This window comes from Morone saxatilis, unplaced genomic scaffold (genome assembly GCF_004916995.1).
Source record: "Morone saxatilis isolate NCDOM2014 unplaced genomic scaffold, NCSU_SB_2.0 Contig9, whole genome shotgun sequence".
Taxonomy (NCBI): domain Eukaryota; kingdom Metazoa; phylum Chordata; class Actinopteri; family Moronidae; genus Morone; species Morone saxatilis.
This window is the reverse complement of record NW_023340268.1, coordinates 17011512-17027897: the sequence shown is the minus strand read 5'-3', so window position 1 is coordinate 17027897 and position 16386 is coordinate 17011512. Positions and strand designations below refer to the sequence as shown.

Below are 16386 nucleotides of genomic sequence, written 5' to 3'. Positions count from 1 at the left end.
ATTTCTTTGATAGGACCAGTAACTTCCTGGAATCTGCTCAGAGCCAAGAAATAGTCAAGCACATAATCAGCTTTGTGCTAAATGCTGTCTTTATGGGCTGATTTTTATACAGATTAAACGATCAGAAGTAGGTTCATTTTGTTTCCTCTGGACATAGCCTCAGACTAAAGATTTTCTAGTCATCGTGGCTGCTGTAAGTCAACTGGCCTCCATTGAGGCTGTGAGCCCGGTTCAGTTGTCCACAACTGTGGCAGGACATGGACATCTGTGTGTGATCAGAGGTTCCTGTAACCCATGCTGTTGTGTAAGAGTTCCCCCTTAACCCCAGATCAACACAAGTAGATGTTTACAGCATGAAATGTCATATCATACCTAATAGAGTTGTTCCATATATTTTGATTTATACCTTAAGTGCTAACAGACATTGTCAGACAGATCAGTATCAGTTACATGTAGCACATGTTTATTGCTTATTTTGTTAAACAATAACAACAGTAACCACAAAACATTGTTCATATACAAGAATACAGGAGTATAAATATAGAATATCTGTACTACAGGGTAGTATTTGAGCATTTATCTAAAACACAACACACCCACACTCAAAAAATCATTTATCTCAATCACCATCACCTCAGATGGTGGGCTGTATACATTCACACACTCATTCACAAATCCAAATGGAAGACCATTTGTGTCTCAAAATGTCCAGTCCCATCTGAAGATAGTCTCTTCCTTAGTGCTGCTTGCACTCCACTTTCCTCCTTGACAACTATTCCTCCAAAGTCTCCACACCCTACCAAATTGACATTTAGGAGTTACTGTAGGAGCTCAATAATCAAGGCAGAACAAGTCATAATCCAACATCCGACAGATTATTTTGTCCCATTTTGATCCTCGTGGAGATTCAGACAAAAAAAGGCTCACTGTTCACATCAATACAAAACGTCTCTTAGTGGTGCCAACTGAAGCATATTAATATCAATAAATGTTTAACTTGGACAAATCACTATAAATCTGTAGACAAGTTACACAATTGGTGAGAGGAAGGACAAGGGCGTCAACCCTCTCAATGTCTACAATTTGCCAAAGAAAAGGAAATTTGCCATACTGTACAACACAAATTTCTTTTTGGCACCAAACAGGCAACATCCTCTTTGCAACAGCAAGCAAGAAGGTTTATGGGAAATGTAATATTTGAATAATGCTGGTACTAATAATACCAATAGAAACTTCCTCCTGCCCCTGCTATTATTTGTTCACAACACATCTACAAGGGTTCACAATTGATTTGACAATGATGTACTGATGTTCAAATACACTACTTGTAGCACCTTTAATAAGACACCATCTGACATTTAGACAATATGGAGACATGATGTCAGGTTCTTTGGAGCTGGGAGTGTGCCCCGCCCCATGTCCTCTGCTACAGAGTCCAGTTTGAGGCTTGAAGCTGGGCACAGTGAGTGTTTTTATTATGACAGTCATTCATTAGACACTGTTGAGTAGCAGAATGGCAGTGGCTGAGCTGGGAGAGGAAATTTCAGGGTTGACAAAATGGGGGTCTTGTTCATCCCCAGAGTCCCCTTCTTCTTTTTTTGCTACAGTGAAGGTTAGCTTGTTCAAACCGGCTTCTAACGTCGCTTCCGCTCCCTCTGCTCTATCACCTGCAGCACGCACACAGAAAACAGAGGGCATGCGATGGTGAATACATGCATCTTAAACCAAGGACACATCAATTTATCTTTGCTGACTAAAACAGAACTCTTTGATATATTTTGCAATTAAGATTCCCAAACCCACTTATTATAACTGAAACAGCTAGCCTGGCTCAAACTGTAGTTTGTTTAATCCGTACACAAGCTGTAACTATTTCTTGGCGAACAATGGCTGGGCACAGTTACTTCCTGGAGTCTTTTCATCACTGTGAGGTTGCCAGGTTTGATACAATTGTACAGAGACAAAACAAAAACCTGAATATAGCTGGAGTTGCTGCACCCAAAGTCCTGGGTGGATGGATAAAATGTGCCAACAAATACTTACACTGTGTAACTCCCACTAAAACAATAAATTATATAATTATAGCTCTCTGACTAATGTGTTAATTAGTGAACTTAAGGGTATGCATATTATTAATTTTTTATATATATATAAAAAGTCGGGCTAGCTGTCTAATGTACTGGCATGAAATTGGTATTGATCTTCTAATCACGCTCTCAAAAAATATATGTATAAGAATATTTCTAAACATGTTCAAAACTATTTCTTGAATGCTCCACTGCCAAAATAGTTAACAATGCAACATGTAGCATAAGGAATCATTTCAGAAGTTAACACACATGTACACACTGATGTGATGAACACACACCTCTCTCCTGGTCGCAGTCTGGAGAGGAAGCCCCACTGCACTGGCTGCGAGGGCCCAGGAGAGGTGAGGCATGCCCAGAACCGCATGCTGAGTCTGGGTCATGAGAGCTACAGGGGCTCACTAACTCCAAGCCACCGGGACAGGAGGAGGAGAGGACGGGGGAAGAGGGAGAGGAGGAGAGGTAGGAGCAGGAGGTGTAGAGCGAGGAGGAGGGGTAAGGGCAGGGCATGTCCAGGGGGGGGGAGGCAGACGTGGACGGATGGGAGGAGGATGAGGAAGGTGAGGAGGGCATGGCTCGGGGTGAGGAGGTGGAGCGAGTGTCGGTCTCCTCCTCTGAGCTGCTACTGTGACTGCCCTCTTCGTCAATTGATACGGACACCACTGAAACACACATACACACACACACACACACACACACAGATATGCACATTAAACATGCAGACACACAGATGCATCCACAAAAGAAAATGAACAAGGTGGATGGATGAAGTGGATGATCTATTCATTTCTGAGCTTCAGTTCTACTCACTTGATAGACCGTCTGACTCCATCTTGAAGTTGGCAATGTCCTCATTGCCTCCATCTCCCTCCGCACCAACACCCTGCTCTCTGGTTCCCATGGCAAGGGAGCGTCGCTGGGCATGGATCTCTTCGGAGATGCTCTCTAGGTTGCGTAGCGCTGCGCGATACTCAGACTTGGCAATCACAAGTTTGGCCTGGCGCTCATCCACAAGACGTTTCAGTTGCTATGAGAAAACAAAAACAGCTTCTCAGGAAAACTGTACGCACATATGAATTATATACATTTTGACATACAAGAAAAGGGTTTCCTAGCTAGGCTATGTTAGTATGACATTAACAGTCAGCTGTATTGCTTTAATTCCTAAGTTAAAGCACGACTCCACAGCTATGCTAACACTGTGAGGAGGTAATATTAGGCTAAGTGGTACTTTAAGCTAAATGCTAATGTTAGCATTCTAACATTTGCTAATAAACATTAAACAAAGTACAAATGAGGCTGATAGGAATATCATTAGTTTTGCAGTTTTTGGTCATAAACCAAAGTATTTAACAAATTAAAATGTTGACTTAATGGGTGTGGTAGATGGAAAGAGTTCACCAAAGTTATTACAATTTATTTTATTTCATTCGGGACCAAAGTGATGGACTGACCGACATTAGTGTGGCTGTATAAACTACAGTGCTGTGAACTAGTTTGACTAAAAGTGTCTTAACTTTAATTTGCTAACATACATACCTCAAGCTGTAGATAATACTTGGCTTTCAGTTCAAAATATGGCCTACAGGGGGAGAAAAAAGAAGAAAAACTAAGCAAGAGGGAGAGAGGGAGAAATTTTGCCAACTGTCACTGGAGAAAACTGCTGGAAGAATAACACTCCTCTGTGAGCAGTCGCATTCCTTGGCTCTTATGAAGGGAGCACACCCCAACACAGCACAACCCACACATGAAACATCTGGAGTGCATCAGATGACATAACTGTAGCCCCTCTTTCTCACACACAAACACACTCACACACAGCGAGGCCCTAGCCAGGGGGAAAAGTGAAGGCACAGACCTGGATTTGTTGATGGAGCGTTTCAGTTTCTTCTCTAACTGCCGCATGTGGCTGATACAGGAATTGTAATTGGCTGCTGTTTTTCTGTGTTCAGCTTCACTGCGCGTTCTCGCCGTCTCGGCCTCCATCACCTGAAATAGTCAAGAGGTTTATTTTTACTGCAGAAACCAAGCGAAAGATCGACAACTCTGGTATAATCATATCGACTACTTCTACTTTCACTCCTATCTCCGCTGTCAGTAGCGGTCTAAACCTCACCCTCAAGCACAAATTACTTTAGGACGGAACCTTTTTGTATCATGTTCGTACCCTCTGTGTGGCATGGTTGAGCATTTCCTGCCAGGCAGAGTCAAACTGGCGGCTGTCCTCCTCCAGCAGCCTCTCCTCGGCCAGGGCGATGGTCTCCTTGGCTGCCCGCAGGATCTCCACAGCCCGCTGGAACTCCTGGGTGGCCTTTTGAGCTTCAACCTGGGCCTAGAGTTCAGAGAGAGGGGTAGTTATAATCACTTCAAATGTGAAAGCAAGGTAAACAGAAGAGTCTAGCTTTTAAGTGCTAAATATCACTTCTGTGGAGCTGGGGGGTTTCATGATAGAAAACGCAGACAGAAAAGCTTAAATCATACCATTGTGACAGCTTGAAACCACTTAAAATTCCCTTTTTGGTTATCAGTTTCAACCAGCAAGTTGGCCCAGCATTTGTTCTCACGTGGGATGAGTGCGGCAGTAGTTCTTCTGCTGCTTCCAGTGTGTGTCTGTGTGTATTTTATGACCTATATTTCCTCTGGAGGAACCGTGGTTGATTCCTTATGACAGCCATAGAGGGACGAAGAGATTTTGCATCGCAACCACATACACACACGCACAGAAAGACAACCGTGCATTGATCTAATAGACAAACAGAAGCTTTGTCACTAAGAAAATCTGACACTTTGTCAGTGGGCTCTTTCTGCCCACAGTCACAGTCAATAGGAGGATTATTCCCATCATGCTGGACATATTTGGACCCACTGTCTCTACTCTAACAGGCGTGACTTAAAGGTCAGTATATTGGCCGAATATCAAGATTAAGCAGTTACATCAACTCCTATCAGATTTCCTAGAATAAGATAAAAGATAACAAGGATAATTTGTTTTGCTGGGTAATTTGTAATTCGTAAATCTAATGGAGACATTTTTCTTGGAAAAAGACAAAACCTGAGCTGATAACATAAAAAGGATTTAACATCAATATTGGTGAATGAAGATGAAAATGTTTTAAACATAGACAATCATCTTGGCTTTCTGGAGAAAACATGGTATTAAAGGCATGAAAATAAACCAAAAAGATGGCATGCTATTTAATAAGGACTAGTTTCAAGACAAAGCAACAGTATAGACTTTAGCTGGGGCTGTGATACATACATAGACGCATAGGCCATATGTAATGATTAGGATGTTAGTTTTTTGGAATAATTTATCTTGACAAAACAAACAAATCACAAACACCCATCCTGCAGATTTTATTTTTAAGGAACTGAAATGGTTTATAGTAGGCAAAAAGGTCACAGCAAACACATCTGCGAACAATTGTGCTTCAAGTTTTCTGGCAAATCATTTTACAGCCGGCCGTGTCACTGATACTCTTCCTCTGACCCTTTAAAATCTTTATTGGGCTGGAGTACATTTTGTTCAGTGCAACAGTTTAATGGGGCACATTTCCCTTCAAGCTGAAGGGAAATCAGTTGTTGTATGTGGTGTGTAACCATTTGACATTTTATAACATACCCTGTAAGTCTGTCAGTATGCCCCTTGTCCTGCTTTAACTTTATTGTCCATCTGTATTGACTGTATACTACAATGGAATCAAACGTGTTAGTCGAGTTTGTGTTTCTGTCCCTGAGCATTTTGAATGGACTGTTGTACGCTATTGTTGCAGCTAAATGGCCATTTTAACTAAATACGAAAACGAAATAAAGCCATCTATTCATATTAAAACAATTTCACAGTTTTGAACATAAATTGTATGAAATCCAACCAAACATATTTTTCTGTTGGAGTTTCCCAAAATCAGTACAAGAAAAGCCTATATTCATTAGACATCTGAAATTATTGGTATTATAATTTATCCAGTGTGTAATAAGAAGGGTGGCAGCAAAATGCTTAATAGTGGATAGATCTTAGCAAACACTAATACTTAAGAATCTTATTAATTAAGCCTGTATTCATAAATTTTTGGTGACTATGGGGCAGCTGTAAACACAATATTGTCATATGATCACCTTAAAAAGTCAGTAAACAGTTACGGACCAATATTAGCACTTATTTACAGTCATGTTTCTAGTGAGTCTAATATTCACTCCTGTACCACCACCTACTCCTGATGGAAATATCGAACTCTTCTACATATATTCACCGGCTAGATCATAGTTTAGGCTAGAAGGTTTATCAGAGTGGCTTCTTGCTGGAAACAATGAGAGTGGAGATATGCTAAAATGCTCCGAGAGCCGACGTGAACTGCAAAGTCACTACGAGCAACTGCATTCAATTTCTTTAACACAACAGACTCCCAAAAGGTCAGTGTAGTTCTCTCAGCTGTTACACATTTTTTCTCACGGCCTTTCTCTTCCATTAACCCCTGTAACATGACCTACTGCCACTGTCAGCCATGTTAATGATAAAGGCCCCAACAGTGACGTGAGCAAGCACAGGTCTGCTTCGTCTCAAACAAATTGTAGCAAATCCAGAAGCTGCCATCTCCAGCATCGGTATTGTCATGTTATGAGTGTTGCGGTGGTCAGATATGCTATCCTGAGCTGTCAAGGCGCCTTCCAGAAGGTGAAGAGATAGAAGGAGTGAGAAGATAACAGTTGCTCTTTGCATGTAATCTGTTAGTTTGACTGGCAAAGATGAATCCCTCCTCTTTGTCCATCATGACCTATTTCCCAGACTCGGAGAAGAGAGGGAGCGCAGGGACAACAGAAGGAGGATGATGGATATTTGATGAAGAGAAACCATGAGCGAGGAACAGAGAAAGAGACTCTAACGCTATCCATCAATGGCTTTTGTCAGGTTGGAGATAAAAAAAGTCACACAAAAGTGTTGTCCTTCATATCGTCCTTCACAGGACTTCCTGGACGGAGCAGCACCACACTTCCTTTCTCATGCAGGGTTAGTGCTTATTCATAGCGTTGTCAGTTCCTAAGCTTGCCAAACACAGTGATCATGTGACTCTCTGCCTTTCTTTACCTATGCAAAAACCAACTGAACAAATGACAAATCTTCAGCACCCTGGTGAAACACGTCACAAGTGGAGGACACAATTTGCGGTTATCTTCGAGGCACAAAAGCTTGCTGACTACGGGAGAGCATGCAAAGGACGAGCATTGTTATCAGTTAATTAACTTGATGTCATGGAGCCCACAATATCTGACTGTCTCTAAGGCAAACAATGCGATGGTTTTGTGCTGAAATGCCATGACACGCTGCCACCCTGTATATACATGACGCCTGTTCGTATCATCCTTCTAAAGACTGGGTTTCTTGTCATGTGCATGTGTGTGTCTGTGTGTGTAAGCGAAGACATGGCTCATTTTTAATTCATGTGTCAGACACTGTCATCCTGTCTGACACCTTCGTCTCTAGAAATTCACCCCATTTACAGTTTTCGGGAGGTGAGAGATGGAGGGTGAAGAGGTAGCGAGAGGTGACTGAAACAGAGAGGTAAGGAGTGAGAGAGGGGTGCAGGAGACAGACAGCCAGACAGACAGGCAGTGGTGCAGAAGAGAATGCTGGGTAAAAGGGACAAAAGATAGGACAGTACAGGCAAATTCCTATACACTGCCCCCCGGTCTGTTGGAATGTAGGGGGGAAAACATGGGAGGTTGGAGGCTGAGACTGGTCTATGCGTGGGGGTAGGTGCAACATTGTGTCTGTGTGTGTGTGTATTCTGGTAGGGTCAGTGAGGGTAAGCATTTCAATCCTTTTAAAATAGGTCATGTATTAAATATTAAATTTTCATCCATAAATCATTACCAGACAACAAGCCAGTTTAACCCGAGGCCTTCATCGGCTTTTCTCTAGTGAATCCCCCTGATCATATGCGTGCAGGCACACACACACACACATATATACACAAAGGTAGGGAGGGCTTCTAAACCTTTCACGTGAACACAGCCCATCAAAATTCAAAAACCTCCCAGTAATCCCAGACTCTCACGTGTTAGTGTCAGAAGCAGAAGCACTGGCAGGTAGTTTGTCATATTGCAAGAGACATAAGCAAGGACACACACAAAGACACACACATATACACAGTCTATTTCAGTTTGACAGCTCAGCTCTGACACACAAATGTCAGCCCTCTGATGAATGACTCATAAGCTTCTTCCTTACTGGCTAAGAAGAGGGGGCGCTGGACTCTAAATTTCTGTTGCTACCCAATCAGATCAAAGCCTCCGTGGGCTGGAGCAGTAGCAATTAGACAGTAAAGGACATGACCCACTGGAACGGGAACAGCACAGTTATTGCACTAGCCATTGGGGAAGCCGACCTACTTTGCGTCTACCTGCGACAGTAGAGCAAGCATGAAAGTACAGACACAAATGAGATTATGAAAAATATGGCAAGTTGAGCAGTTTCAGTGCAGCTCTCCTCCGCACTGGGTTGATGTGTGTGTGACTCTATCTTAGCATACAGAGGTAAGACTGAGTTTAAAAATAGACATCACGTGACTGTGCTCTGTTTAAGTAGATATAAGCTGAGCTCTTTAAACTTCTCATTGCTAATCCTCAGTAAGCCTGCCCTCACACTTTCTGTCTGCCGACCTCAGAGCTCCCTTCTGTGTCTGTGTCTGTGTGTGCGTACCTGTCTTGCTACTTTGCGGGCTTCCCAGTACGGTTTGGAGTCTTCCACAGCCCGTCCGATCCTCTTCACCTGCTCATCCAGCTTCACTGTTGCTTCCACCAGCACTGCACGAAACCGCTGACGGCAGTCCTGCACACATACACACGCACACAGATATTAGCTTTTAAACTTATCAGCCAATCTGCAGTCATAATTCTGGAAACATTGTACTTTGTGTTGAGTGCTAATTTGCAAATGCATGCATGTTAACACATTATTAGTCTATACTATAGCTCAGTCAGGCACCTAACACTGTCAAGGTTAAACCATGTAAATACCATAAAAGTTGTCCAAGTTTTGGTCATTTACTCAGTACGACTGTGTATTTTGTCTTGGCTTTAATGTTTTAAGCTTTAGCCAGAAGTTGGCTGGTGTTGCCCTGCTGGCCCTCGTCAGTTTGGCCTTGCGCCTTCACAGCGGCTCTTCTAATTCAAGTCATCACTAAACCATTACAAGCACATGCATTAATATACATGGCAGCTGCATATTTGTTTTCTTGCTCCAACAAGCTGTGTTGAGCAAACCTTGTGTACATTCTTTGGTGGTGAGATTATGTTGAAGCTACTTTGTGAGTGATGATATAACATGAGGGGCACCGTCCGTGTGTGCATTTTTTTGGCATAAAGCCCAAGGTGACAGTGACAGCAGACCTGTTATTCATAGATGAGGTCTGTCATGGTCTCATCTTTATGGCAGGGTTGCTGAGGCAAGCCATCTGTTTGTGTGTGTGTGTGTGTGTGTATGTGTCTCTCATACACAGAAAGGAGAATTTAAAAGGCAGCAGCACCTGCATCCTGTTCATAAAACTGATTGAAGAATACAAGAAAGGGTTAAAGGGGGAAAGGGAGAGGGCGCAACAGGAAGCACAATTCCTGTGACATCATTCTGTTTCCTGACTTCCTGTTCCTGTGATGAGATCGTGACACAGCATGCAGTTTGGAAGGTATATTCTGTATGCCACTGGTCATATATTATAGGTACTAAATAATGGTGATGGCGCACATTCTTGGTCTTTCTATCACTTTATCTCTACCAAATCTTATATCTCTGCCAGGGCACATTTATGTTGGCAGGGTAGAGAACCTCATATCTGAGCATGGATTTAACCTCATTGCCTCAGCTTTGAGTCCTCTGAATCTCCCGCACATCGTCCTTAATCAACTCCACACTCTGCAGGAAAACAGCCTGCAGCCAGCCACTGGCACTTTTCACATTCTTCACCTCCCGACTTTCATTCTGTCTCACGATGAATGGCCTTCTTTCTTTTTCTGTTTGCTTATGTCTGCGTATATTTATATCAGTGACTCCACTGACACAACTGGTGCTTGAAAACATTGCCAAAGCAGTGGAAATAATGTACAATTTCCAAATAACAGCAAGCAGCAGTTGATTTCTCTATACAAGATGGTTACAAATAACCAGATTCTAAAATAATTGTCCAGTATAGCTTGAAAGCAGGAATTACGCAATATATAACAACGGTTCCGACATTGAGACATGTGTATACGAAGCCTGTCCTCTCCCTCTGCCTCTCTGTTATAATTATTCCAACACTGGTTTGTGGTGTTCAGACGTGAGTAAAGGTCTAATGAGAAACAGAAGAGGCCTACTTTGAGGAAAAGAAAAACTGTGGCCTGCCTCTGGAATGTTTTTACTTTTGCTGAACAGTAACCCTTTTAGCACACATTTAAATCCAAGTGAGCGCTGTAAAAACAACAACTATCATCCATCTTTCTGCTGTTCCTCGCTACAGTTTACAGCCTTTTTCCTCTCTAAAAGTGTTTGGTGTGTTTGTAAAGGAAGGCTGAGGGAGTTGCGAGGAAATGAGGAGAGCACTTGGGATTTAGATTGCACCAAATGTGCCATTCAAATATTATAATTAACATTCAGATCATAGTCATGCCTCTTGTAGCACTAAGAGAGTTCACACAGTGCAGTGTTATTAAGTAGGAGTGACAGGCGCTGCTTCAATGTTTCCACATTTTCCCTCAGAAGCAGCTCCCGCATTTAGAAAATTTCCGCCTTTGCAAGATGTTCCATGAAAACGGTTTCTATGCAAAAGCCTTGTTGCTAGGCAAATTCCTGAAAAACACTAAAACTGTACTGGAAACCAGATGAACTATCTCAAAGCACTGACAGGATTTCTCACCCGTTTAGGGTAAAACATTAGATTTTAAGTCTGAAAGTGAGACTTAATGGCTCCTGGAGATGGTTGTGTTTTGCAGCACAGCTCAGTCGTTGCTGGAAGTGTTTACCCCAGCAGGGAGAGGCACTCATAATGACGATGGTAACAGTGGCTGCTGTTTCGTCTTACCTCCAGCTCACTCTCCCAGCGGTTAATGTCATCTGTAGACTGGTTTAACTTCTCCAGCTCCCCCTGTTTACAGAAAACATGGCAGGGAACAGCACAGAGAGAGGGGAAGTGCATGGTTAACACAGATTGGGTATCTGGAGGCTAAACTGTGTGACTTCTGTTTACTAAATTACTCAGCATGCAGCCCTCAGTGTGTGTGTGTGTGTGTGTGTGTGTGTGTGTTGAAAAAGCCTTAAAGGGACAAATACTTTTAAATCTATTTATGAACACCTTGGAACATGTTATTGCATGACTACAAAGCACAGCAGAAGTTAAACTGTAATTGCTATAACAAAGTAGTAATATTTCACATTTTACTGGATTAAATATCCCACCATGTGTGAGTTCAACATGTTTTATTCCACACAACCTGCTTCCCATTTTCACCTCAATGTCACTTTCACTGGTGGCAACATCTGGATCTGTTAAAAAAGAAAAGAAAATCTAACCTGGATTCTTGGATCCACTTCTTCCTCCTCCTCAGCACACTGCGAGTCCTCCTCACAATTATTCCCATTTTGCAAAGGATCCATTTTCAGGATATCTGGAGATTTTATTTTATGGAGAAAGGGACTGAGGGTCTTCACTGAAACAAAGCGCGACCCCGGGGTGCTGGGCAGCAGGGGAGTCCAGTAGTGATCCGCCCTCACTAACCTTCACACAACAGAGCACATTGCAGGCTTCAGGCTCGTTCAGTCTGGAGAAAGCGGAGGAGCGCGTCTGGCCGCAGGGAGATCCGACACCCACTACAGCAGATCTCAACCTCGAACTGTGGGAAAGAAAGTACTAAACTAACTCTAATGATCAATAGGACTACTTCTGGTTAGGCTTTTCAAAGTAAAAGCCCAGGGCAGCAGCAGCAGTTCAGTGTATCGGTAGGCTTTTAAATTAAAATGTGGGCAGGTAATGACATGATTATATATATATATATATATATATATTAATAATATATATATATTATATGAATAAGTTCTCAAAAAATTACATCTATATCATCAAGAACCGTATCAAACATAAGTACTAGTCTTTTCAGAAAAAAACGTGGCATCTTACTTCAGAAAACAAGTTTTATTGACTTCCATTGATATTAGATCAACCGGGTTTTAAGTGAGCTTTAATTCTATTTATTTTTTCTGGGAAGTGAGAGCCAGGCTCTCTTTTGCAGGAATGCCCTGACCACATTCCCACCATGAAATTTCCCATTACAATACAGTCTGATCTGATGGCCACAACTCCTGTGCTGCGGTTGGGGGTTAAGTGCCTCGCTCAACGGCACTTCAGTGGTGGTAATGAGGTTGGGGAGAGTGCTGCTCTTTCACTTCCCTATCTATCTCAATTCAGGAATCGAACCGGTGACCATCCTGTCACAAGCCCTCAGTGGCATTCAGGGCCAACTGTTAATTTGGGATGGAGAGATTTTGCCTCAAATACAACACCTACACAGAATGGATTTCCATATATTGTTTCAAACTATAGTCAAAGACCTAAGTCATTTATTTGCCCTTTCCAATAATAAATATGCTCACATACTGTAATTTAGATAAACAAATATATACATATTTTGATTCTTTCTCAATCAATAACAATTTAATAATTCAAAGAAAACCTTCAACCATTACCAACTTGTGATTAGGTGTTGTCTTGTACTAGTAATAAAATACCTGACAATCAATTTAGAAAGACTTCAGTGACTTTGTTTAGCTTACACTTGAATAATGGTTTGTAACTTTAATGTAGTACTACTTAATTTAGCTTAGCCTATATGTTAGGGTTCGGGTTATGTTGTCTGATTCTACCCACTTCACCCACAATCACCACCTTTACACTTTTATTTTTGACGGGACAAATGCAAACACTTTCCGGTCTCATTGAAGCTACTTGTGAGCAGCTTGACACGGCTCCAGCATGGGATTGTGAGTTGGTTTCACTCGCCCTCTGGTGGTGAGGACTCCTGGGAGCAGGGAGGGTCAGACTGGAAGCATGACCATGGCAGCAGGCTGGATTCCTGTAAACACTGGGGGAGTGCTCATGTAGACCAGTGGATCCCAGTAGGGCAGTGCCAGGAGGCTTATAGAAGGGGTTTTCAGCGCCATTAGAGTAGAAGTGATTATGATTGTAATGATTTAGAAATGAAGGAGTATTATTATGGTCATGATTATTATTATAATAATTATTAGTTGAGTTTGAGTTAATTTGATATTCTTGCAGAATTTGGCCTTTATGAGTTCTTTTGTAAAAGTTATTGCTTTTATAGGTTCGACGCATCCATAGCAAGTTAAACTAATGCTTACCCTATGATGATGAGATTATATATAAAATTATAATAAAATGATTTTTGTAATTTGGGTGAATATACACTATAGATCTTCAGGCCTTACTTATTAGTTCATGATCAGCGTTGGGCAGTAACTCATTACTTGTAATAATATTACTTTTCCCAGTAATTAGTAGTGTAACTAATTGCTAATACATTTCAGTAATAATATTACAGTTACTCCTCCAAAAAATAATTTGTTACAATATACATTTTATTGTCACCCTCTACTGATTTGAAATCCAACAATCCAATCACATCCTTGGATTCATTTGTGTATTCGTGGAGGAAACTAGTTTGGAAGATGGAAACTTTGACTTTATCAAACAAAAAATGGATCTTAATCGTTGTAAGTCTGAATTTTGGGCAGAAGGGACACAATTACCAATGGGGAGTAGCAGAACAGTAATATAACTAGTAGTGTAACTAATTACTGTTGGCAGGGAGTAATAAGTAAAGTAATTTTATTACAGCAGTACATTTGAGTAACCAGCCCAACACTGTTCATGCTGTCTGTCCTCCATATACCACATACACTGTATATATGCAGCACATATATTATATAGACCCATATAAATCCAGAAGTGTTCAGTGTATTCCTCCTGCATGATGTCAGCAGGTTCAAATGATACAGTCATTTTGCCCAGGGAGTGCAGCGCCTCGGATATGGACGGCTGCCCGGCTCCACTGTTCGTCATCGCGTTTTTTCCAGCGTCCTCCTGCGTATGCATGTATGCGACCGACGGGCTGATTTCATAACGTGGGGAGGAAGAGAGGAATGGGGCTTTGAGAACGGCTGAGCACCAGACCCGGTAAGGCTCTATGCACCAACAGTGTTATCTCTATTCCCGGACCATGCAGACGGTGCACTAGAGGAGATGCGGTAGTTCGTGGGGGCTGCTGATGCTGCTGTCCGATCAGCTGTTTTTTGTGTCTTGAGCATCATCACCGTGACGGCCAGAGAGATCGAGATAAAGCTCCGGAGCCAGGGAAACCGCAGACCGGTTAACAGAGGATGGAGTTTAAGCATCTGGTGGAGGCGGCGGAGAAGTGGTGCTCCGGTAACCCGTTCGACCTCATCTTCGCCGAGGAGGACGACGAGAGGCGGCTGGACTTTTACGCAGACCCTGGCGTCTCCTTCTACGTGCTGTGTCCCGGCGGCACCGATAATTTCGTAAGTGCGCCTCTGCAGGGCCTTAAGCTCTGCGTGCATGAGTGTGTGTTCTTGTAGGTGTGTCGAGGGTGGGTTGGAGGTGGGGTTGTCCCGGTTGGTCCCGGTTTCTCTAGCTGGTGGACATAGGGGGGTAGGGGAGGGGGCTTTGGGCGAAGATTAGAGGGGGTGATGTCATTTCAGTTTGGGTGCACACCCCGACACCCCCCACACCCCACCTCCCCTCTGTCGGTGGTGGGTTTTTTTTTTCCTCCATCATAATCAACTGCGATAACCCTCTGAACCACAACACCATCAAGCGAGCCAGGTTGAAAAAAACACGAGGCCTGTAACTTTCAAAATAAAAGCCCTATAGAGCCTTATGTTGCACTCGGAACACAAAGTAGGCTATTAAAATTAAAATTGATGGAGGAGAAAATATATAACAGATTTAGGGAGCAAATTAACTGATTTTCTCCTTAAATTTCATTTTCATTACATTATTTCTATATATAACAATGAAGGCCAATGCTTGTTGGCAAAAAGCTCAAACTCAGATTTTACACCAGACAAGTGTGCAGCTAATTCTCTCCATAGGTAATCAACTAATTTGAGAGGTTGGTGTTCTGCAGACATACAGTAAATAATTAACGAGTTAACGCATTTCCATGTCTTTATTTTGAAGGAATTATTGCCAATTGTCTGTTCTGATCCAGGGCTGAGTCCAGGTTATCCCAGTGAAACCCCACTCATGAAAAAGGTTTGCCTAGAAACAAAGAAAGTCTGCAAATTTAAGTATTAAATATATTTAATACAGTTATGTTATATATCCTGTTAATTTGATCTCCCTACATGATGCTCTAAATTACTATCAAAGAATTATCCACTCTGGGATAGTGGAGAAATCCCTTTATTGTTTGTGTTTTGTATTATAAATATCAGAGCCAGTCCTAAAAATAACCCCATGTGTTATTTGTCTGTAATTGTTGAACATAAACTCTTTAAGTTGTTAAAGTCCTCCAAACTCCAGACACAATATTAAGTATATGAGCTACTGGTGGCTACAGCTCTACTCTGATCATCTACAGACTGACACAGCTCACAATCTATATTCTATACCAGCGTGGTGCAGTGGTGGTGTTGTGAGCCCTAAAGCTCCTGAGGCAAGACCCACCCTGCTCCCTCCTCCTGCTCAGTGACAGGGACTAACAGGGCGGGGAGCAGATGGAGATGACCCAGGAGCCAGGGCGTCTGTTCATCAATAACATATTATGTCACACCGACCGTGCCTGTGTTTTGTGTTTGGAGGCCTTGCCTGCTCATAGAGCCACTTAAACAGGGGTTTTCCATGGCTGCTGATGGAAAATAGATGAATATAAATATCAAATCATCTTAACGAGAATATCATTACAGAGAACATAGCAGCGGGTTAAGTCTACACAGAATGCAGGTACATAAATACATCATGTGGTGGTTCACTTTATCCCCCTCACGAACATCAGTTTTTCTCCTGCTTTTAAATCAAATGCTGAAGCCCTAATACTCATGCACACACACACACACACACACAACCACAGTCATCTGCTATGCACTCTCAGAGCAGCTAGAATAACTCTCTGTCTCTCTGCAGGACTCCTGAGATCTACTTACTCTCGCTCGATCAATACTGCTATCAGCAGGGCGTCTCACATGTCTCTCTCTCTTTCTCTCTCTCTTTCTCTCTCCTCCTCCTCCTCTTCATCTCCT

At 42.3% G+C, this 16386-nt stretch overlaps 2 protein-coding genes across 2 annotated transcripts in view; one reads left to right on the top strand and one right to left on the bottom strand.

The window, feature by feature from the left end:
- Positions 1–440: 440 nt before the first annotated feature.
- Positions 441–11954, bottom strand: sh3bp5a (SH3-domain binding protein 5a (BTK-associated)). Its single transcript, XM_035681061.1, has 9 exons — positions 11626–11954; positions 11138–11200; positions 8785–8913; positions 4255–4419; positions 3946–4076; positions 3627–3669; positions 2898–3114; positions 2369–2749; positions 441–1667 (listed from the first exon to the last, which is right to left on the bottom strand). Exons 1-9 carry the CDS (start codon positions 11707–11709, stop codon positions 1492–1494), a joined length of 1389 nt encoding a protein of 462 aa, XP_035536954.1. The 5' UTR covers positions 11710–11954; the 3' UTR covers positions 441–1491.
- A 2211-nt stretch (positions 11955–14165) lies between these two features.
- mturn (maturin, neural progenitor differentiation regulator homolog (Xenopus)) overlaps positions 14166–16386 on the top strand; it is a 5917-nt gene continuing 3696 nt past the window's right edge. Inside the window, exons 1-2 of the mRNA XM_035681063.1 lie at positions 14166–14302; positions 14431–14664. Coding sequence (XP_035536956.1) covers positions 14506–14664 — 159 coding nt within the window. The 5' untranslated portion in view covers positions 14166–14302; positions 14431–14505. The remainder of the gene's footprint in view (positions 14303–14430; positions 14665–16386) is intronic.

Excerpts from the sequence above, each read along its gene's own strand:
- sh3bp5a (XM_035681061.1), bottom strand. The coding sequence starts at position 11,709 with ATGGATCCTTTGCAAAATGGGAATAATTGTGAGGAGGACTCGCAGTGT. Across the intron at positions 4,077-4,254 it reads TCAACCATGCCACACAGAGG|GTGATGGAGGCCGAGACGGC; the intron begins GTACGAACATGA and ends TGACTATTTCAG. Across the intron at positions 3,115-3,626 it reads AGTATTATCTACAGCTTGAG|CAACTGAAACGTCTTGTGGA; the intron begins GTATGTATGTTA and ends GTTTTCTCATAG.